Source organism: Physeter macrocephalus, chromosome 8, assembly GCF_002837175.3.
Source record: "Physeter macrocephalus isolate SW-GA chromosome 8, ASM283717v5, whole genome shotgun sequence".
Classification (NCBI taxonomy): domain Eukaryota; kingdom Metazoa; phylum Chordata; class Mammalia; order Artiodactyla; family Physeteridae; genus Physeter; species Physeter macrocephalus.
In genome coordinates, this window is record NC_041221.1 from 66,214,712 (window position 1) to 66,238,742 (window position 24,031).

At 35.9% G+C, this 24,031-nt stretch overlaps 1 protein-coding gene across 1 annotated transcript in view; it reads left to right on the forward strand.

Annotated features, from left to right (window-relative positions):
* IPO11 (importin 11) overlaps positions 1-23,438 on the forward strand; it is a 215,249-nt gene extending 191,811 nt beyond the window's left edge. The window contains exon 30 of the mRNA XM_007130413.4: positions 22,058-23,438. Coding sequence (XP_007130475.1) covers positions 22,058-22,222 — 165 coding nt within the window. The 3' untranslated portion in view covers positions 22,223-23,438. The remainder of the gene's footprint in view (positions 1-22,057) is intronic.
* The last annotated feature ends 593 nt before the right edge of the window (positions 23,439-24,031 follow it).

The window sequence follows — 24,031 nt, forward strand, 5'->3', positions numbered from 1 at the left end:
TGAGCCTGCGCGTCCGGAGCCTGTGCTCCGCAGCGGGAGAGGCCACAACAGTGAGAGGCCCGCGTACCGCAAAAAAAACAAAACAAAAAAAACAAAAAAAAACACCAAAAAAAAAGACATTTTTATTTTACAAATAATATGAGATTAATCATATTAATTCATGATCATATTAATCATAATCTCAATGAGATTAATTATTGGTGGTTTCTGAACTGCCTTTTGAGAATCCTTACCCTATAACATTGAGTAATCAAGGTAAATTATACAATTGTTGAAAATACTCTTTAGTATTCAACTTGCATGAAATGTCATGCTGGTTATGAATTTAGAGCTTTTTGCTTTTCCTCAACTTTCCCAGTTCTGTTACATTTTTCACCTCTGTTTCTCATGCTAAATCCCAGTTCCTAATTTGGAACTGATCTCATCCAAAATCCTGAACTCTTGACATTTCTCTCTCATCACAACCTCTTCTTCTTCCTCACTAACTATTCCTTTTCTCCTGGTAAATCTGTTTTGTACCTTTATCTGGAGCCCCATAATTCATCCTTGTTTTCATAATCACTTTCCCAGCTTTTAACCTAGATTTCCTTGTTTTTCTGCTGTTTTTAACTTTGGACAAACCATATCCTTTGCCTCCCTACTTTAGACCTACTACATTTCTGGGCCTGGGAATCAGGCATACATATTTCTTTAAAGGGGCACATATTATTTTGATGTACAACCAGGGTTGAGAACCACTGCAATAAGAATTTAACTCCTTGTTAATCTTTACAGACCTCTGTAGTATGATTCCAGCCAACCTTTTGAGCCTTGTCTTTCTTTTTCCCCATGCTGTCTCCTAAACCAAATAACTTATCTCCGTTCATATCTATGTTTTCTTGTCTCTGTTATGGAGTTCATACTAGACCTTCCATCTGGAGTAGCCCTTTTATCCTCCTTCTCTCCACTCAGCTTACTCTTTTGCCATTTTTCTCATGAGGTACTCTCTCTTCTCACTGATCACCTTTCCTACCCATACCCAGTTACAGAAATGATCTTGCCCTCTGCTAGACTTATGTAGCAACTTTTCTGTATGTTTTGACCGCCTTTACCACCTGCATTTTAAAAAAGATATTGGAGATCAGAATACGAAAGATAATGATCCCTGAGAAACAAAAAACAAACACTGTGAGCCCGCTGATTGCCACATATTACTGCCTTCAGTTTCCAGGGAGTGGCCTAGGGAGCCCCGTGGTCTCTCTGATTTGAGGAGAGGAAGCTGGAAATCTGAGGACACCAGAGTGGCTCAGGTTACCAGAGAAGAGGAAGCTGCTCACATAGAATTTTGGGGATCTTCAGTGGGTCCCCTCTCAGTCTTCACCTGAGTACTGATTAGCACATACAAGTGCAGAAGTTACCCACGTCCAGAGAAAGAACCTCCAGAATGGATTGTTACGAGAACAATACTCAGAGCTGACACAGAGCAGGGAGTAGTCCCTCATGTCAGAGTGGAAATCTCAGAATTCACAGAGTATTAGGTAGAGGACTCAGAATCGTATTACCTCGACAGTGGAGCAAAATTAGCCCTAGATTAGGTATTGCTCTGATCCTGCCAAACAAAGCTTAAAAGCAAAATCCGACCTACCTAAGGAGACAAAGGACCTGTACTCCGAAAACTATAAGACCCTGGTGAAAGAAATAAAAAATGACACAAACAAATGGAAAGATTTACTGTGTTCTTGGACTGGAAGAATCAATATTGTCAAAATGACTATACTACCCAAGACAATATGCAGATTCAATGCAATTTCTATTAAATTACCAATTGAATTTTTCACAGAGTAGAACAAAAAATTTTTAAATTTGTATGGAAACACAAAAGACCCTTAATAGCTAAAGCAATCTTGAGAAAGAAAAACACAGCTGAGGGAATCAGGCTCCCTGACTTCAGACTATACTCCAAAGCTACAGTAATCAAAACAGTATGTCATTGCCACAAAAACACAAATATAGATCAATGGAACAGGATAGAAAGCCCAGAGATAAACCCACACACCTATGGTCAATTAATCTATGACAAAGGAGGCAAGAATATACAATGGAGAAGGACAGTCTCTTCAATAAGTGGTGCTGGGAAAACTGGACAGCTACATGTAAAAGAATGAAACTGGGGCTTCCCTCGTGGCACAGTGGTTAAGAATCCGCCTGCCAATGCAGGAGACACAGGTTCGAGCCCTGGTCCGGGAAGATCCCACATGCTGCGGAGTAACTAAGTCCGTGTGCCACAACTACTGAGCCTGTGCTCTAGAGCCTACGAGCTACAAATACTGAGCCCATGTTCCACAGCTACTGAAGCCCATGCACCTAGAACCCGTGCTCCACAACAAGAGAAGCCACCGCACTGCAACGAAGAGTAGCCCCCACTCACCACAACTAGAGAAAGCATGTATGCAGCAATGAAGACCCAGTGCAGCCAAAAATTAATAAATAAAATTAATAAATTTTAAAAAAAGAAAGAATGAAATTAGAACAATCTCCAACACCACACACAAAAATAAACTCAAAATGGATCAAAGACCTAATTGTAAGACTGGATACTATAAAACTCCCAGAGGAAAACATAGGCAGAACACTCTTTGACATAAAACACAGCAGTATCTTTTTGGATCCACCTCCTAGCGTAATGGAAAAAGACACATTATATAGAGAGGGAAAGAGACAAGGACAGTGGCAAACTTGTCATTGGAAACAGTGCAGGCAAGCCAGTAACAGAGCAGCATTTTTAAAGTATTGAAAGAAAAAAATCGTTTTTTCACATTACTAAAATAATCTTTTGATACACCTTTTTACTACTGAAAATAAAAATTGTTTTATTTAATCCCTGCTTAATTTGTAAAGTTTTCAAATTTTATTTTGATAACAATGGAAGATGTCCCCTTTTCTGGTTTTTCTTTATTCAACAAGAATATGAAATATTTACAGGCTGTTTATGTAACCTATAACAGTATCATAGATGGCCCCTGAAAATCTATTATACTAATTGTCAGATTTTTCTCATTTATCATACTACTGGATATTCTGTATGCTACTGCTTGAATGAAACTATAGAAGTATAGGCTTGAATGCTTTTTAATCATTAACATAGAAGTACTCACATTTGTTACTTTATGGCCTGCCATCTGATTCTTTTTTTTCCCTTCAGAATTGCTAAGATGTTTTCATTTTTTTCTTCAGTCTTTGATACATAGTGATCTATAAAGTCTGTAGATAGATAATAGGAAAAAGCCATTCAGAAGCTGGTTTGTTAACAAGAAAATCAGATCTAAATTGTTCATTATGAATGCTTTTATTGATATCTAATTTTTTTTTTTTTTTTTTTTGTGGTACGCGGGCCTCTCACTCTTGTGGCCTCTCCCATTGTGGAGCACAGGCTCCGGAAGCACAGGCTCAGCGGCCATGGCTCACGGGCCCAGCTGCTCCGCGGCATGTGGGATCTTCCCGGACCAGGGCACGAACCCGCGTCCCCTGCATCGGCAGGCGGACTCTCAACCACTGCGCCACCAGGGAAGCCCCCATATGCATTTTTGAATGCTCACCATGTACAAAGCATTGATCTTTATAATCATTATTTTCTCTGCTAGCATGTTTATCTCCCCACAGAACCTATTTTCTTGTGTATGTTGGTAAATAGTACATACATATTCTTTAAAAATATTCAATGCCATTAGCTTATTACAAAGCCAGTTTCTTAAAATGGGAGGATCTACTTGTTTTTATCTATGCTTTGCTTAGATTCTACCTATAAGTTTGACTGACTGCTATACTGCTGTTAATATATCCTTATCTTCATTTCTAGGTGATGCTAAAACGTAAAAAAGATTATCCTAGGTATATTTTTTATATACCTAAGGCCGGCTATATAAAAAATACTAAATATTTCAAATTTGGATTGAACAAAACTTTCTGTACCAAGTGAGACTTCAAAATCAACGTTAAACTTACCCCATATCTTGAAATATGCTATTGCAGTGGTTAATTAAGCTCTTACAAACTGTGGAATTGCAAGTAACATTAAACCATCCAAGAGGATAGGAAATAATGACTTGAATAACTCAACTGAGATGTAATAAAGACACAAATTGATAACCAGGCATCCTCCTGAGATAGCAGTTTTTCCCTGGGACGGAGCTAAAATGTTAATCAAAAAGTAGTCTGAGATCAAGAGGTTAAGATCTTTCACAGTAGGCTACATCATAGTAATCAAAAGACACTAGAAGAGAAAATTCTATTGAAAATGCTCTTGGAACTAAATAAAGTGATGGCTTCTAAGTTTTTGCTTTTAGTTGAGATCTCAGATTAATTCCCTGCTGACATCTGTATTCTTGAGTATTAAAAAAATAGGCAGCCTCATTATTCATTATTTACTTGAATTGTTACTGAAAACCTTAATCAGGAAGAGTTCAGTAATTTGCCACTGTTCACTTGGAAACTTTGGCAATGTGGTATTGACTCAATGTAAATAAAGTCTTCATATTTTTAGATGAAGAATATGACCTGGTTTGGGAGAACTTAGGTAACATTCCAGTGAACTTTAGACTGTCTTCTTGATGGGTTTTTCTACTCTATTCCTGCTTTCCTCTTCTGCTTCTTTCTTTTTCTCAATAAATTATCAGTATGCTAGTTGTGTTTTTATAAGGAGCCTATCTTTTGAGGAAAGGGAAATTTAAGAAGCCTTTTCAAAGAATTGTTCTACGTAAGGAGGTTCCTATTTTGAAGACTTTTTTTTAAATTATAAAAGTAACCTATACTAATTTAAAAAATCACAAAATCATTGTATGATGTGGAATACCCTTTCCCCAAGGCAACCTTTACTAACATTATATGTATCTTTCCAAACATTTAGTTTACATATATAAACATCTGTATGTAGTTCACAAATTAGAAACACTATACATTCTATTTTGCTGCTTGATTCCTCTTAAATGTAGTAAATGCATGAGCATATTTCCTGTACATAAATTTAGATTTGCATTATTTCTTCTAATAGCTGCACACGATGACATTCCATTGAATGGATCTCCATCCCATGCATCTCTTGTGCAGCAGTTCTCAAAGTGTAGCCCACAGATAACTAGGGGTTCCCCAAACCCTTTCAACAGTATTATTGTTTCATAATAATAATAATAATGATTTCATAATAATACTAAGATATTATTTCCCTTTTCATTGTGTGAACATTTGTACTGGTGGTGCTAAAACAATGTTGGGTATCCAGTGGTGGGTATAACTGTTGGCACTTCAGCATTAATAAGGTCAGTGACAGCAAAGTATACTAGCAGTCATCATATTCTCCACTACCATACACTTAGTTTTTTGTTTTTTAAAGCCAGTTTCATTTAAGAATGTCTTTGATGACATAGTATAAATTATTAATTTTCATATATCTCCACTATTGAGTGCTCATCTTTTAAATATTTTCTGTGTCAAAATGGGAATTTTCTCTGACAGTGGTTGGTCTTGAGGAAAAGTACTTTTGTGATTGAGTTGTGAGCTGAATTAAACCTTTTTCATGAACACTACTTGACTGTGGAAGTGGAAGAGCAGCTGAAAGATAAACATGATCATTCACACTTGAGCATTCGGCATGCATTTTCTCGAAAGTAAGCACGTCACTTCAAGGAAAACAACTAACAATTTAAATTTATGTGCCCAGTGGTGGTACATGAGTTATCCTGTACCCTGGACAATATGATAGTTAGAAAGCAGTAATTTGTTGTTTAATGTACTTTCTCTAATTATGAGTGAGGCTGAGCCTTTTTCAGATGTTTGTAGCTCATTTATATCGCTTTGTTTGATGAATGACTTGTTTATATTTTTCTATTAGAAATTTTGTTTGTTTTTTTGCTTTTAAATAAGAGTTTTCTGACAGATTATGTTTCCCAAGAATGGTCATAATAATATCTCCCATTCCGTATGCCATTCTTCAAATGTGACTTTGACATTCTTCCCCATTAAGATGTTAGGCCTGTATTTCCTTTTGTTGAAACTGGTCAGGCTTGCTGGTGCTTTATGACTTCTGAGTCTAGATCATTAGATATAGCTTCCTCCTTGTTCTCTAGGGACACTTATTTTTGGAAGCCAGCTGCCATGCTGTAAGGAAACCCAAGCATCCACAAGGGGAACATAGGTCTTATTTTCCCCAGCAGAAGTCCCAGAGAACAACCAGCATTAACTGCTAGACACATGAGTGAGTGACTCTTCAGGTGGTTCCAACTCCAGGATGGCTTCATTGACTCCATTAACATTAAAAAATAGTTGTTATTTTATGCCACCTAGTTTGGACTAGTTTGTTAGGTGACAGTCAGTAACCTGAACAAGCTGTTTATAGATTAAAGAAATCAGCCCTTAATTCTCATCTTTGTTTCTATCTATCTATATATCTACCTATCTATTATCTGTCTATCTATCTATCTGTCTATATATCTATCTAAAACTAGCAACAAAGTTAGGTTTATTAGCTTGTTACTACAAGGGAGAATGTACACATTGGGTAACCATAGGATGTGTCACAGTGAATGAATCAAGGAAGAGTTTTATAGGGTTTAGGGAGCTGGAGTTTAGTTACAGAATGGTCTTGTCAGGGATTGGTCAGAATTTGTAAGCCAGTCAATTTGCTGGGTCAGTCATTGGTCTTACCTTTAACACGAGTTCATGCAGTTACCATTGGATCAGTTGTCAGTTTTCTTGTCTTGGAATACGTGGATCTAAATGAGCTGTGGTAAAATAGTATGGGTTTAGATTGCTTGTCTTGCATGTCATGGTTTAGGATAGTTTTTCTGTTTTGTGAGTCCTGGTACAGTTTTGCAAATTGTCTCTGCTTCAGTTCTCAGATTCCCCCTCACAACTATCCGAGAGGCTTTTTTTCTTTTCATTTGACCCTCTTTCTGAAAGATGAAGTGCTATCTTCTGAGGACATGATCAATCCAGATCTGCACTGCTCTTTGAGAGATCATCACTGTATATTGAGTTTTCCGTGGTAGTTGTTTTCATCTCTTTAATTTGACAGCATTTTTTTGGTTTTTGACTTTGTTTTCGAACTCTTCTTTTGTTGTGTATGGTTTTATGGAGTGATTGGAATGGCTACTCCACTCTTAAGAAATCATTTCTTGTGTTTTTGTGGACTTACTTCATTTAAATCTTTAACTGGAAATTTTTTGATAAAGGAGTGAAGTAGAGCATCAGCTTTTTTTGTATATATATGTATATGTATATAAATATATAAATACATACACGCACATACATACACATATGGCTTGTGTCACAAAATTAATCAGTAGCCTGTCTTGTCTTTACTATTTTGAAATGCCACCTTTATCAATCAGATTCTCCATTGCCAGATTTACATGGATTTATTTCAGAACTCCAAATTGTAGTCTATAACCCTGCCTATTTTAATTACTGTAGCCTAACAGTGTGTTTTAATACTCATTAATGATGTTTCTGAGGATATTTTACTTGAAAATTCACCATAATATAACTTTTAAGGTAAACTGAACACTTACTAAATAATTGTTAATTACCTTGATCTGAAGTGGGAAAGAGTTATGCTGGAAAACAGCAAAAACTGTATTGTTTGAAAGTCAGAGGCATAAGACTGGCTATTTTGATGCTAAGAATTGCAGATTTATTTTCCTTTTAGAATATTCCTTAGATCAGTCTAATACATACATACATACTCCAGCTAGTTATTTTGAGCAGTGCATTGAAAGCAATTGCTTCTTTGTTGTCTTACCCTAACTGTGTGATGTGAATAAAGACATAGCTTATAACAAAAGCTAGGGTGTACTACCATGATTCAGAGTCAAATGAAGAAAATATGAGAAAGAACATGTCCATTTATATTAATTTAAAACAATTAAAATGATTTAATTCTCTGTATAAAGTGATATGTTCACAAATAAAATATCACTTCTGATGAAAGAGGATTTGTTAACTAAAGAATTTACAAATTAAATGATACGGATTTCATTATATCCTAGTCACTCTAATTCATTTTTACATAAACCCTAGCAAAGTGAAATGATTTAAAACAGCTTTGCACAATTTTGTACTTATGTGAAGATCATATTAATAAGTCATTGGATTTTTCAGGAACTGTCACCTTGAAATAAATTACTTTAAAATAAAAACAGATATAAAAGAGGAAAGATTTTGTTATAGAAACTATCCAGGTGTTAGTTATAACTTTCTTTTAACTTAAACCAGAATTAATTTCTTCCCCACACTTGCTTACTGAGCTGGAAGAAATGAAGAAACTGATGACTTTTTTAACCCTAGTCAAAATGGCTTTATGTCATTGTGTGAATTAAGTAAGTTTACATTTACTTTTACATACAAACAGTAGATCCTTGTTTAATAGTGCTTCTCAACTGAGTGTAATTTTGCCCCCCCCCCAGGGGACTTACAGCATTGTCTGAAAGACATTTTTTATTGTCACAAGGCCAGAGAAGTGCTACTGGCATTTAGTGGATAGGAGCCAAGGATGCTGCTAAACATCCTGCAATACTCAGGACAAGTAATTCTTTTATTTCACTGAACTGTGGGTAGTGGCAGGAATGTCACTCAGACATTTATTTAGCTGCCTACTGTGTGTCAAAAAAAAAGTGGGTTGTAGAGGGCCTGGTATACCATATGATAAGTGTGGTAGGCAGAATAATCCCTTTCATCCGCAGGCATATCCATGTCCTAGTTAGTCCCTGGAGCCTGTGAATATGTAGTATCATCTATGACTATGTTTTGTTACACAGCAAAGTGGAATTAAGGTTTCCAGGTGGGCCAAATGTAATCACAAGAGTCCTTAAAAGTGAAGAGGGAGGCAGAAGGGAGAGGGTCAGAATGATGCAGTGTCAGAAAGACTCCACCTGCTGTTGCTTTGAAGATGGAGGAAGAAGCCTTCTAGATCTGGAAGAGCCAAGAAAACAGATTCTCCCCTGGAGCCTTTAGAAAGGGAGGCAGCCCTGCTGACACACCTTGATTTTAGCCCAGTGAGACAGTTCTGGCCTTCTATATATAGAAGCAGAAGGTAATAAATTTGTGGTTGTTACAGCAGCCATAGAAAGCTAGGAATTTGGATTTTATTTGGTAGGAATAGGGAGCCGTTAAAAAGTTGTCATCAAAGGAGTGACCTGGTCAGATTTGTGTTGTAGAAGATTGTTGTACAGCCATATTCTACCACGAATTTGCTTATTCATCTGCTATGACTGCATAAATGACAGTGGACCATGAAACTTCAGATACCATTTGAATTTTGTGAGTTAGGGTATAAACCCTAAATTCCAGAAATATGTCCACATTTTCATTGTTACATTTCATGGGTAGAAGGCCTTATTAATAACTGTTTCTTCTCTCATTTGAACCAAAGTTATCTGTATAGATCTTTGTCTCATAATTCCGTAGCATACTTTACATATGAATTTTATAGATGTTCATTTTTTTTCCTTTAAGAAAATGGCCATTATGTAATGTGACTGATTGTCAAACTGCTCTTCTTTGTTTCCTTTGTTCATTTCCACAAGCTCCAGAACTATTAACCATGCAGCCTCTCCATTAGCCCTTACCTATTATCATCCCTGACAGGCTGCCACCCGTGGGGCCCACTGCACCAAAAATCCACACAGATTTTCTTTTAACTGAACAGCTATAAGTGCGTGTTATAAATGGTTTTGTCTTTTATAAACAAAATTGTGTTCTACTCAAAAAAACTATAATGCATCCTGTCAAGAGCTTCTCTAAATAAAGCGGGATCTTTTCACTTTGTCATTTTGTTGTTGTTGTTGTAAAACTCAATTATTTGGGAAAAAAATCACTTATTGGCTATTTTACAGAATACCTATATGTTCTAACTAAGTTAGTTATCAAGCCAGTGTTTCTCATGCAAATCCAGTGTTTCTCATTTATTTTCATTGTAGACCAGATGTATTGGGTTGGCCAAAAAGTTCGTTTGGAAAAACCCAAACAAACTTTTTGGCCAACCCAATATATGTATTTTAAAAGAAATTTACCATCTGATGGCTTTTTTTTTTTTTTTTTTTTTGGTATGGTATGCGGGCCTCCCTCTGTTGGGGCCTCTCCCGTTGCGGGGCACAGGCTCCGGACGCGCAGGCTCATTGGCCATGGCTCACGGGCCCAGCCGCTCTGCGGCACGTGGGATCCTCCCAGACCGGGGCGCGAACCCGGTTCCCCTGCATCGGCAGGCGGACGCGCAACCACTGCGCCACCAGGGAAGCCCTCTGATGGCTTTTTAAAAAATTTCTCAATAAATGAAAAAATAGAGCAGAAAACTTTTGGTAAGAAAAGGTTTGAGGTTGTGCTTAGCCATACAGTTGGGGAGAGGCTTGCAATGTTATGCTTGCTAAGAGAACTTGACAGTGTTTTCCTACTCCATTCATTTCCTATGCCATTCATTTAACTACAGATTAACTGCTTCCACCCAGTGAATACCGATGCCATTGGATGTACCACATAACCAACTAGCTTACTTCTGACCTGGATACCTGAGAGAAATATCTTCTCTTTGTTGTCTGCCTGCACCCTCTTCACCTCCCCCATCTGCTCTCTTTATCTCCTCCCTTTTTCACACATACACACAGTGCTGCCTCATTCCAAAGGACATTTTATGCAGCAGCTTTTTACCATTTAATATAAAAATTTATCACACCACTAATTTTCCTGTTACCTTCACCCCACCCCCCAAACACGTTTTACATACAGGGTGTGGATGTAGAATGTTACCAGATGGATTCTCAGTAACTTTTCATTGAATTAGATGCTAGTGGTAGCAAATTTCTTAAACGCGTAAGTCAGCAGTTAACATGAGCTGGAGATTTGGGTGACCTTTTTTCAGGAAAGATCTGGCCTTTGGTAACTAGGTGTTGATGAACTGCTTCTAAAACTCTACTTGTTCCATTTCACTATGAATTTATTCCTTGAATAAAGAACAAGTGTAATTCTCAGAGACTGGTACAAGATCATTTATGGTCTTAAATTCGATGGGTATTGTAGATATTCTGATTGTGATTACTCTGTTTTTATGTAAACAAAATAAATGTTGATAGGCTTGGTTCTCTGAGACTTAAATAAACTCCAACATTAAAAGGTAATAGCGGGACAGACATTTTGAAATGCTTGAATTGTGTTGTTTTCTAAAGAATTGTCAGTGTTACATCTTTGTTAATCATAGTGTTGCTGTTTTTTGAGTTTTCCACTTGACTTCCACAGATGATTCAGTTCTGGAGGCACTGCTGTGCAGTTATTCCTTTGTTTTGTGCCAAGCATGCCTACTACAATAAATACATAATGTAATTTAAATCATGTATGAGATCATTTCAGGTACTCCAGCAAATGTAGGTTAAACAGCCATAGAACAGTTTTTCCCTTCACAGAAATAGTGAATTAATGCAGGTCTTAAAATACTGCAAATTCTCTAACAATTTTGCTATATCAGCAGATGGTCAGAATGGGAAGTTTTCATTCCCATCATATTCTGTCATTTTGATAAATTATTGATGGTTTACAATTTGATAAATGATAATCCCAGTTTTTGAAGTAGATTGAGGGTGCTGACTGGCTCCTTATTAAACGTTCTTGGCTTTAAAAGTTCTCTTTTGGAATTTCCTGTTTATAGCACTTACACTTCGATCCTTCACCTGATAGCTTGACCTTGTAGAGCATCTTATCAGGAAAGTAGAGATTCTTGTAATATTTGCTCAGTGATCTCACTCCCTGGAACCATAGAAGCAGTTGGAGCAATAAGCAGAGAGAAGGGAGCTGGTGTTGCCTATAGATGGCTCACTCTGATGTTCTCAGTCCCTTTAATAAGGTTATACACAGAAATAAATGATATTCAGAGAACTGAGCATATCCAAAGATAGCATTTAGATTGCAAATAGAAAATCTCATCTGAGTTTTCTTCACTCTTTCTGTTTATAAATCTTTTCCATTCTCTGTATCACCTGGAAACCACATATAATTGGATCAATGTATTATGGCACATATTTGGTTTTATAGTATATTATGTCACAGATTGGACAAACATGAATATTATTAATATCTTTCAGTAGGAAGTAGAATCAGAGGCATTGCTAAGTGGTAACATATTTAGATATCTAGCAGGCCGTTCTAATTTAATAACATTGATGTTATTAAATTCAGTATTCTATTACACTTTGTTATATAGTCATTTGTTATATAGTCATTTTACTCTGATGTTAAGGTGACTGGAAGGAGGGCATCTTCCTCTTATTTATTAATTTAGTTATGTATTAGAATTGTTTTTTTAAATGTAAATAGACAACTCTGTTGCTGGAAATTGAATGGAGATAGTCGTTAATTTACACAGTAAATTTAGCTTAATTTACTTCTAAAATTTGTTTATAGTAGAAATGCTTTCATAAAACATGAAAACAGTCATTTGAAAAGACAGCATATTTTTACAGGGTTCTATAAATACACCTATTATCATAACATTTTTATTGGTGCAAAATTTATCTTTCTACACGTTTCCATTTTGCGGTATCATGTCATCCCCATGGCCTTCTGAGTAAACTGATGCTAAGGATAGCCTATAGTAGTCTTGAGATCCCATGTATGTTAAGTTGAACCTAAGAGGGTCTCCTAGTGGTTGTGTAGTGACAAATCTGAATAATATCAGTAAAGTTAATTTAGTAGCTGTAAATAAAAATTTTTACCCTATAAATAGAAAATACATTTTTTAAAATGTTCATAAAACATTTAAAAAAGAGCATATTCGAGGCTTCCAAAAAACCTCCAGTTTTTCAGAGTAGAAATAGTACAGGTCATATTCTCTGACTGCAATGAAGTGAAACCTGAAATTAAGCAATTGTTGAGAAAAATATTGGTCACATAAAGTTTTTTAAATGATATCTTAAAGAGGAAGCTTGCAATTTTTAATTAGGTGACATACTCCACTGAGATTATTACACATAAAAACGTGGGCACAACAAAATTATACATAGCCTTAAGTAATTTTATTATCAAACAAGAAAGAATGAAAATAAATCAACCCAAAACTCATTTCAAGTTGTGAGTAAAAAGCAAAAGTCAACCTTAGGAAACCTAGAACCCAATATGGGGATTCTTCCAGTTGCTAAGTATGTGTGTTCCAATTATACATTCTGGAACTGGGAAATAGCCACAAGATGGGCAACCCACTGGTCCCACTGTGAGATGGACTTGAGCTTAAAAAAAAACTCCATTGCCCACCTGACCTCCATGAGCTGCTACTCTGGTGAGCCACAATCAAGGGGTGGGGGAGTGAATATAAATATCAATATTAGAGATAAGGACACATATAACTTCAGAAGTTATACATTCAACTCTTGGCTAATAAATGGAAAATCTTGTCAGAATGGACAATTTTTAAGTAAAATGTAAATTACAAAAAAAAAAAACACAAAAAACAAAAAACTTAGGACCAGGTAGAAATAGATGTATAATGAATATAAATATCAATATTAGAGATAAGGACACATATAACTTCAGAAGTTATACATTCAACTCTTGGCTAATAAATGGAAAATCTTGTCAGAATGGACAATTTTTAAGTAAAATGTAAATTACAAAAAAAAACACAAAAAACAAAAAACTTAGGACCAGGTAGAAATAGATGTATAATAGCCATGGAAGAAATGTTTTAAATTGCCTCTCCACTCCTCAAAGAAAAGAACAATAAAAGACCCTTCCCCAGTATTCAGTAATGTTTATATGCTCATTTTACAAGTGGTTTTATTGGAATGTACTATCAATTAAAATAAGCAGTTTAATGCGTTTAAACTTTTCTAATGACATCCTTTTGGCAGCAGCTTTCCTTCTCTCTCTCCCTCCCCCATTTTTTTCCTCCTTTTTTCTCCCTTTTTTCCTTCATTCTTTTCTTTCTTCCTTCCTTTTGTAGTATCAAAATTTAAGGAACAGGTAATGCTGTGCTAGTTGAACTATTCTAAAATCTAGAAAGCTGTGGGAATTGTCAGGAAAAGAATGAAAAAGAAAAACGGTAAATTTTTAGATTTATAAAAATAGATGCAAAAATATAAATTACCCTTAGCAAATTGAATCTAGCATTAAATTCACCATTTATCCCTGGCAAAGCTTCTATTGAAATAGGAATAGAATAATAATATGCTTTTAACACGTTAAAAAAATAACTTTTTAAAACTAAACACAAACATACCACTGGATAGTGAATTCTAGAGTCAAAAACCAAACGTCAAAGAGCATTAAACTTCGGGATGGTGGAGGAATCAGACAATGAGAAAAAAAAGATACTGACATTGCCTAGTATGCATACAGTAAAGCAAAAGGAATTTTAAAATGCCTCACTGAAACTAAAGGAGAAAGGAAGCCTTGAAGAGTTTCTAGAAATAGATGGTGGTAAATGGGAATTAAGTTTCATATGTTTTATTTAGTCTATTACCTGTATTCTTTTATTTTACTGAATGTAAAAATACAGGTTCTTTTAGATTCACTTGAGACCTTAGTCCTCAAAGCTGGTTTTTCCAAATTTTTCTGTAACACTTAGATGTGCATCAGAATTACCTGGAGAGCTTTTAAAAATCCTGGTGCCTGAAGCCAGTTAAATCAGAATTTGCAGAAGTAAGACTTAGACGTCATCATTTTTAAAAGTTTCACAAACGATTCCCAGTGTGCTGCCAAGGGTGAGAACCACTGTTCTTTAAGGATTTTTGGTTAAATTGCTGAAGACTCCCTTGCCTCCTTAGGATTCCTTATTGTGAGTTTTAAATGAAATACTATAGGTTAAGGACCTAACCTGTGCCTAGCACATGCCTTGCTTGTGTTTGGAGTTTAGTAAATATAAATATAATATTTTGATTTCTATTTCATTGCTCTCATGAAGAACATTCCATACTGAGACAGATGTGAAAAAATAAGCAGATGTTCTGTTCCCCAGAGCTGGACTTGAAATAAATACTTGGGCTCATTGTTTAAATTTTGCATTTCTCTTAAGCTTACTTTGCAAAGAGTTGATGCACCCTACAATGAAAGATATAACTAGAAAAAAATTGAAACTAGAGTAAAAATACCCAAGTAGTAATGGTCTAGGACTGGTGGAGAGAATAATAATTGTATCAGAAAACGTAGGTTACAAGCTAATTACTAAGTTGAAATTTAAGTTTTTGTCATTGAGATAGGCATGTGCTGTCATTTTTATCTCATTAAGCCTGGGTCCCAGTCTTTCTAGACATAGCAGTGTAAATAGTTGCTTTACTTACAAGCTCATCAGATAGAAATTGTAGTTTAAATTCCTCAGGGAACAGCCACAAGAGTGATCAAAATAAAAATACATTTAAAATTAGAATAAAGTAAAAATCTCAGGTGGCTCCCTTGGAATTTGGGTTTCACACTTGGTGTAATTAGTGACTAAATTTGCATTGCCAAGCCCTATTAATGAGGTGGGTTCTCGTTGGCATCTGCAGGCCTCAAACTCTTTGTTAAGCCACCAAATTAAAAGAGTTTATATCCTAAGAGATTCTAGAAATTTAGACGTTTTAGATATATTTTGGAAATTGAGTTACCTATGGTGAAACAATCAGAGGTCAAAAAAGAAAATAATTTTACACAAAAGATATTTTCATCAAACTATGGAATTTTTGAAGACCACATGGTTATACATTGTTATAAGCAAATTTTTCTTTAATATTTTTGGCCTGTTGCATAGCTAGTGTGTTTATACATAATATACCAGGTTTCATAGAAAGTACATATATATTTTTTAATTGATTTATTTATTTTTGGCTGTGTTGTGTCTTCGTTTCTGCGCGAGGGCCCTCTCTGGTTGCGGCAACTTCATCGCGGTGTGCGGGCCTCTCACTATCGCAGCCCCTCTTGTTGCGGAGCACAGGCCCCAGACGCGCAGGCTCGGTAGTTGTGGTTCACGGGCCCAGTCCCTCCGTGGCATGTGGGATCTTCCCAGACCAGGGCACGAACCCGTGTCCCCTGCATTGTCAGGCAGACTGTCAACCACCGCGCCACCAGGGAAGCCTGAAAGTATATTATTTTTAAAAAGATCTTCTGTATTTTTCTAAGGTAGGAAACTTTTTCTCTTTAGCAAAATATCATATGAAAATGTTACAGTAAATTCTGAAAATTATCATAGGTTGTATGGAGACTTGAAAAGTGAGCAGTTACACAATATGCCACATAACCTAAGAAAAATAAAAGATTCAGCTTTACTGAATATCTGCTGGGTGAAATTGAAGATTAATGCAGTGAAATATATTTTAGTTTTAAGGAATAAAAATCTCAAAGAACAAGATTAGTGTACATCTTTGTAAGTAGCACCACAGGAGCTAAAAATCTTGTAACAGCTTTAAAGATTAAACACCTATGGGTCAATTGTTGTAGGTTAGAAGGCTATATAGTTACCAACAGAAGGACCTCATATACAGTTCAACCATTCTGAACTGTACAGAACCATACAGAACCGTTCTGTCTTCGAGTAATAATTTCAGAACCAGGGAATACCGGACTTGCTTATTAAAATCCAATGTATGTACTTTTGAAGTAAGTCAGGTTATTTAGCACTTCATTTATTAAGCATAACCCTGGAGTCAGGAATTCTAGCTAGTTATCTTCTGCTAATAACTGAAATCTGTTATAAGGTTCCTAAAGTTATCATAACCATTTTAAAGGAAATATTTCTTAAATAATCATGTGTTTTCTTGAAGGACAAGAATGGGGGTTAGGCATATGGAAGCAACAGAAAGAACAAACCAATAACTTGGAAGTCTGTGTTCTAGTGGCATCTACTGATGCCGTTAACATGAGAAAAATCAGCTTTGGATGTCATTCAAAGCTTAGGGTTGTCAGTTTTTCTCATTTTGAAAATGAGCTTGCAAGTCTTGCTGCTTAGACATTCTGTATATATAAAGAACATTTGTGTCAGCTAATTGAGGTGTCTAGGGCAGCGTGTCCCCCAACCAAATGGCCACAGAGGTATGTACTTTTTTAGTCTGAATCCTTTTTTTAAAATAACTTTTTAAAGTTTTGTTTGACATAGTTTCCCTTGTTTGTTTTTGCTTTTGTTGCATGTGTGTTTTGGTTATGATATCATATCCATGAAATCATTGCCAAGGCCACTGTCATGAATCTTTTCCCCTGTGTTTTCTTCTAGAGTTTTACAGTTTGAGGTCTTATGTTTAAGTTTTTAATTAATTTTGAGTAGATTTTTATGTGTGGTGTAAGATGAGGGTTTCATTCTTTTGCATATGGATATCCAGTTTTCCAGCACAATTTGTTGAAGAGAGTATCCTTTTCCCACTGTGCATTCTTGGCACCATTATTGAAGATCTGTAGGTAACTCTGTATGTGTGGATTTATTTCTGATCTCTCTATTCATTTCCATTGCTCTGCATGTTCAACATAGTACTGGAAATCCTAGCCACAACAGTTAGGCAAGAAAAAGAAATTAAAGGCATACAAATTGAAATGGTAGAAGTAAAATTGTCTGCTCTTGCAGATGACATGATCTTATATATAGAAAACCCTGACGACACCATTAAAAAAACTGCTGGAACTAATAAATGAATCCAGCAAAGTTGCAGGATACAACATCAATGTACAAAAGTCAGGTGTGTTTTCTATATGCTAATAATTAGCTGAAAAGGAAATTAAGAAAACCCATTTACAATAGCATCAAAAAGAATAAAATATTTAGGTATAAACTTAACTAAGGAAATGGAAGACTTGTAGGCTGAAAACTTACAAAACATTCATGAAAGAAATTAAAGACACAAACAAATAGATATCCATGTTCATGGATTGGAAGGCTTAATATTGTTAAGATGTCCATACTACTCAAAGCAGTTTACCAATTCAGTGCAATTCCTATCAGTATCCCAAAGGCATTTCTTATAGAAATGAAAAACACAATTCTAAAATTCATATGGAACCATTAAAGATCTTGAATAGCCAGCCAAAGCAGTCTTAAGAAAGAACAAAGCTGGTGGCATCACACTTCCTGACTTCAAAATATATTACAAAGCCACAGTAATTAAAACAGTATGGTACTGGCATAAAGATAGATAACCTTGTTATTTTGGAATAGGTTTAGGTTTACAGAAAAGTAGCAAAGGTAGTACAGAGGGTTCTCATGCACCCTTCACCCAGTTTTCCCTAATATGAACATCTTACATTAGTATTGTACATTTATCAAAGCTAAGAAACCAACTTTGGTATATTAGTATTAACTAAACACCAGACTTTATGGTATATTAGTATTAACTAAACTCCAGACTTTATGTAAATTTCACCAGTTTTCCACTAATGCTCTTAGTTGCAGGATTCAATCCAAAATACCACACATTGTATCTAGTCTGGATCTGTTTTTTAATAGTTTTCTGTTTCTTCCCATTATCCCCAATATTTTCATATTGTCAATTGAGCCTCAGTATTGCTGCCTTTGTTTTCCTTGTAGCGGGTATTTATTGCCTCAGATTTGTACATCTAAGCAAACCTGCAGCTAAACAAAGGTAATCACACCTGTTAGAAATGTGTGGGAAAGAAGAATAAATAATTTGATTTTGTAAGATTCTTCTATGAATACTTTGTTTAAATTTGGGCATATAGGTGTCAAACTATTTTGGTCATTCACCTTCAGAAGTTAATTCCTTGCCTCCCAGTGTATTCTTGGTGGTTGAGGCTGCCAGATTAATGATCTCTCTGGTTTATAAACTGTTGCTGTCCGTGTCCTCCAGTGATAACATTTGCGAAACTGTGACTTCACAACCAGAATGTTGACGTTAGTGAGCCAAGATATAGAACATTTCTATCAGCACAAGACCTCTCAGTTGCCCTTTTATAATTAAATCCACTTCCCTCTTGCCCATGCCCTGTCCTTTTGGTTGGTATTGTGAGTGATTTCTCTTGAAACCTGGGCATTTTTGGTATTGTGTTATGAGACTCTGCATCTTATTTAATTCTGTTTTAGCTGGCTTCTTCTGATACTGCTCTGGCAGAAGAAGTGGATGTACCACTTTTGTTACTGCCAGGTAGGGGAAGAGGCCATGTTCCCCACTAAGCCTCCACTGATACCTCCCTGGGTGAGGAAGGGGAGAGTTCAAGATCCCCAAGGACCTCCACAGACATGGGAGATGGGTTGAATCCTTCTAATAGCTCAGTGGGACTGGGGCCACAGTTTATTCTGTGGTGTTTGGCTGAAGTAGAGCAATTATTGTCTAAAAGTTTTTTGTCTTGCTTTCTGGTCCCTTTCCTGGTCCTTTGGCTAGAGAGTAGGCTATTTGTTTTAGCTTTTTTTGTCTGTGCTCATTGGTGTTTCCAGGTTGCTAGCTTCTTCAGCCCCAAATCCGGAATTTATGAGGCAAGAAGAAAGGGCACTCAACACCATGTTGTTCCTTGGGTGCTGTGCTGCCTTCTTCTCTCTATCTTTTAGAGTCTTCTTATGTTTGTTTATATATAATGTCCAACATCTTCCTGTTTATAATTTACTTATTATGTTAGAAAACTAATTATTTTCTCAAGAACATACCACCTAGTAAACATGCTAGGCATTCTGTATTTTTTCACATTAAATCAGATAATTAAGTTCATTATGTTAGGTGGACATTATTTGCATAAAAGTAATGGTTTTGAAAATGTTGTTAGTGACTTCAGGGTCTCTTAATTCTAGTGACTATAGGCATTTTTGCATTCAAAGAAATGATATCTGGATTTTTAGTGCATGTGCAATGATAATTCTTCTCTAGGGAATCATTTGGTCAATCTGTTTTATATATTTCTTCAAAAGAAGGTATTAATAACCATGATTAAGGAATGTCTGCCAGAAGCCAAAACAGACATTTATTTGTGAACGTGTAGTTTTTTTCACTAAAAGTAGTGTGGATTTTTTTTTTTTTTTAAGATCTTGTAAGGTATGTAATTGGAGATTCTGTATGTTTTTTAAAATTTCTTCTTCCCTCCACAACTCTTCTTACAAAACAGAGAAATACTTTTAATCTTCTAATGACTGATCAATACACTTTAAAAAAAATATACCAATGTCATGTTATGCCATAGCTGGTGGGGTTTAGTATGGGGATACTTTTCCTTTTTATTAGTTTGTTGGAAATTAAAGTGTGGAGATGTGATAACTGTTTACAGTTTCTTAGAGCAAATTGAAACAGCATTTAAATCACACTCTTAAGCTTTGTTTCAGTAGTGGGAGTGACTTGTTGAACATCAGCTTCAAGCTCAGCTTTTCACTCATATTGTAGCAGGTGGTTTTAGTGACTGATATTTCAACAAAGTTCACATCCTCTTTAGTAAAAGGTCTGTTGCTTACTAATTAAAATGATATTGAACATTATTGCATGTTGCTTAAGGGAGTAGATATTTTTAAATGTTCATCTTCAATTTCTGTGCATTTTGTAGAATGATATCTTCAGGCTTGTGAATTTAGGGCTTTGTGTCTGCAGTTTTTCTTGCTGTTCTTTCTCCTATCCATCTTCCAGGAGAATGAGTATTGAAATTACCCTTGTCTTGGATTTATCTTGTAACTCTGGAATGTTCACATAAGGGGTTTAATTTCACATTCATGCCTCCTATGTCTCTACCTCTCAGTTACATTTTCTATTTGTGGTCATTATTTTAAATTCTAGGGGATATTTGTATATGTATAGCTGATTCACTTTGTTATAAAGCAGAAACTAACACCATTATAAAGTAATTATACTCCAATAAAGATGTTAAAAAATAAAATAAATAAAATCAAATCTACTTACGTTGTTCAAACTGCAGATCTGACTCAGCTACTTCATCTACGTAGAATAGAATTGAGTCTCAGTAAAGGAAAGAGAAGAATTTCTCACACAGAAACTCATGCACTTAAAGCCTTACACATTTTCAGCATTGTTGATAATGAGAGCAATATATAGGTGAAAGCAAAGTTGTGTTATTTTTCAATTCTTAGATTTTAAGGAATTTAAATACTGATAATACCAGTGGTAACAGTGTCACAAGCTGAAAACTCTTATAACTTTTAAGTTGGTACAAACTGTAGGAAAAACAACCTGATAATATATATCAGGAGTCATAAAATTGTCTATGCACTTTAATCTAGTAATCCTTCTGAAATAGTGGTAGATATCCTCAAGAAATAATTTGAAGTGTAGAGGAAAGGCTGTATAGATTGTAACGTGGAACAGTGTTTGTGAAAGATTATTCAGCAAAATTATAGTTAAAATTGTATTTAATCTAGACCATGATTACTTCAACATGCCTATAACAAAAAAATTATGACATAAGTTGATTTAGAATTCTTAAACTGTGTTAGAGTAGAATTTTTTGTGTGATAGTATAAGTGCAAAGAACAGAACTAATTGTATACTTATGTGTATGTATGTGCATTCCACAGGCACAGAAAAGGCCAGAATGTTCTCTGTTGTGATTGTTATCTTTAGGAAGTGGATGGATGGGTTATTTTTATTTAATTATATTTCTTTTGTTTTTCAAATATCCCAATGGGAGAGGAGGAGCACGTGTTTGGGTTGTTAAAAATCTATTTTTATTTATTATTTTTCTTTCTCTTTTTTAACCGGAAGAACATACATGTATATAAGTAGCATAGCAATCCAGGATAGGGCAGTGTTTCCTCTGTCAGTCCTGAGGGCCTCACTAAGCTGCCACAATAAAGTACCTGATCTTCCTATGAGGAACCCTGGACAATTGTGTTTAAGTGCTCTTTGGCATGTTATATTCCTTGTAGGATACTTCCCACCAGGTTTTGATTCTTTACATGGATGAACTGTTGAGAAATTGGGCTAATCAGATGACTGTGCTTAGAGGCCCTAGGGAGCTGAGGTTAGACTAAGTGAGTGAAATTTTCTTTGACAAACTTTTCCACAATGAGGCTCCTTTAGAATCCCTTGCAAGAAGGGAGGCAGAAGCAATTTTGTTGCTGTGAATGAGATTACAAAGAATTGAGTCACTCACATGTAAGAGGAACTTGTTTTGCCTCTCTGACACAGTGTGGCTCCTCTCTGTCCTGCAGCTGGCCCTGAAGGACCCTGTGCATACCGTGTCACTGCAGCAGTTCATCTACGAGAAGCTTAAGGCCCAGCAGGAGCTGCTGGGAGAGCAAGGCTTCCAGTCCCTCATGGAAACGGTGGACACCGAGATCGTCACCCAGCTACAGGAGTTTTTGCAGGGCTTCTGAGAGCACGTGACATGTGGCTGAGATGACCAGCCTGCCATCTGTGTGTGAGAGCCTGCTGAGATGATGGAGAAATCCCTCGTGTATTGAAAGAAAGATGGGAACACCACACGTTTTTTTACTACAAAATTCAGCGAATAAATGTAAATCCTGCATACCTAAAATCACAAACCTATTCCTCAAAAGAATTTAATTTTATATTTATGAGGGCCCTGTGTTTACTAAAGATAGATTTGACAACAATAGCTGCTTAGTTTCCTGTTAAGAGAAGAAACTGTTACCTTTTAATCACGTGCTCTTAACACTTGAGAAGAAGAAGGCTAATGTCTGAGATGTTTTTCTGCAACCAAAATTAGTTAAATTTGGCTACCTTATCCCTTTTTTAAGTTAATGAGACTACAAGTTTGAAAAATGACAAAGCTGTTCAGATGATGCAATTACAGAAATTTGTGTACCAGGCAAAAGTATATGAATAGTGACAAATATACATTACTAAGATTATCTTGCAAGGGAGTTACTTTCATCTGACATAGAAAACATGTTTTATCAGACAAATGCTTTTATTTTCATTCTAGTAATTTGATATGGGAATTAGTAATGGGATTTTTTTCTTGTGTTATTTTCAGTAATTACATTTAGTCTTTAAATGCACATTGTAAGGCCCGCAGATGTGAACCTGTGGTACTGCAGTGCCAGGTGGGAGACCTCTGGTCGTGACTTGATCCTAGTTCCTTTGTTACCCCTGTGAACACTGACAGGAACCAGCAGCCACAGACCCCATGTGCTGCGAAATGGCTGTGACAGGCTGTTCAGCACTTACCCATCTCAGGTTCCTCTGTGCAGGGGTGCATCAGGGCCTCGATGATATGGATACACGTGGAGGACTCAGCAGCGATCCCCAGGGTACCAACACTGATGTGACAAGTCTTCCTTCCTTATTCCTCCAACATGCAGTACCAGAAACGGGGAAAAAGGAGAAAATAAAGCCTTACTTTGTTTTACTTGCCATTGACTGTAAGGAACCTTTAAAGCATTTTTAAGAAAATACTCAAAAGCAAGGTTGGAAAATGTCTGATCTTTCTATAGAAAGTTGGGTACAGTATGTAACTGCAGGAAACCACCCACTGCCCCTTTGTAAGTTGTGGAACCCAAAGTGTATTGAAATATTTGATGTTTTAAGCGAAAGAAAGAAAATATGGTCCAAATTAAATTTTCCAAAGATACCTCACCTTTGCTTGCCTGATTATTTTTCCTGCCTCACAAAAAATGAGTTCATAAAAATTGCCCAGTAAATTTTAAAGGGAAGTTTTCTTTCATACGCTGGTGTTAACTCTGTCCTAGCAGGTGGCAGTGCTTCAAGTAGCAAATCCTAGTTACCCTTTCATTTTCTCTTTTCATTTAAAGACCAGAAGCTTCTTTAATCTGATATTTCTTTTTTTTTAATTTTTATTTTATATTGGAGTAGAGTTGATTAACAATGTTGTGTTAGCTTCAGGTGTACAGCAAAGTGATTCAGTTGTACATATACATGTATCTATTCTTTTTCATATTCTTTTCCCATTTAGGTTATTACAGAGTACTGAGCAGAGTTCCCTGTGCTATACAGTAGGTCCTTGTTGGTTATCTGTTTCAAATATAGCAGTGTGTACATGTCAATCCCAATCTGTCCCTTCCCCTCCACGCTTACCCACTGGTAACCATAAGTTGGTTCTATAAGTCTGTGAATGTGTTTCTGTTTTGTAAATGAGTTCATTTATCATTTTTTTAAAGATTCCACATATAAGTAATACCATATTATATTTGTCTTTGTCT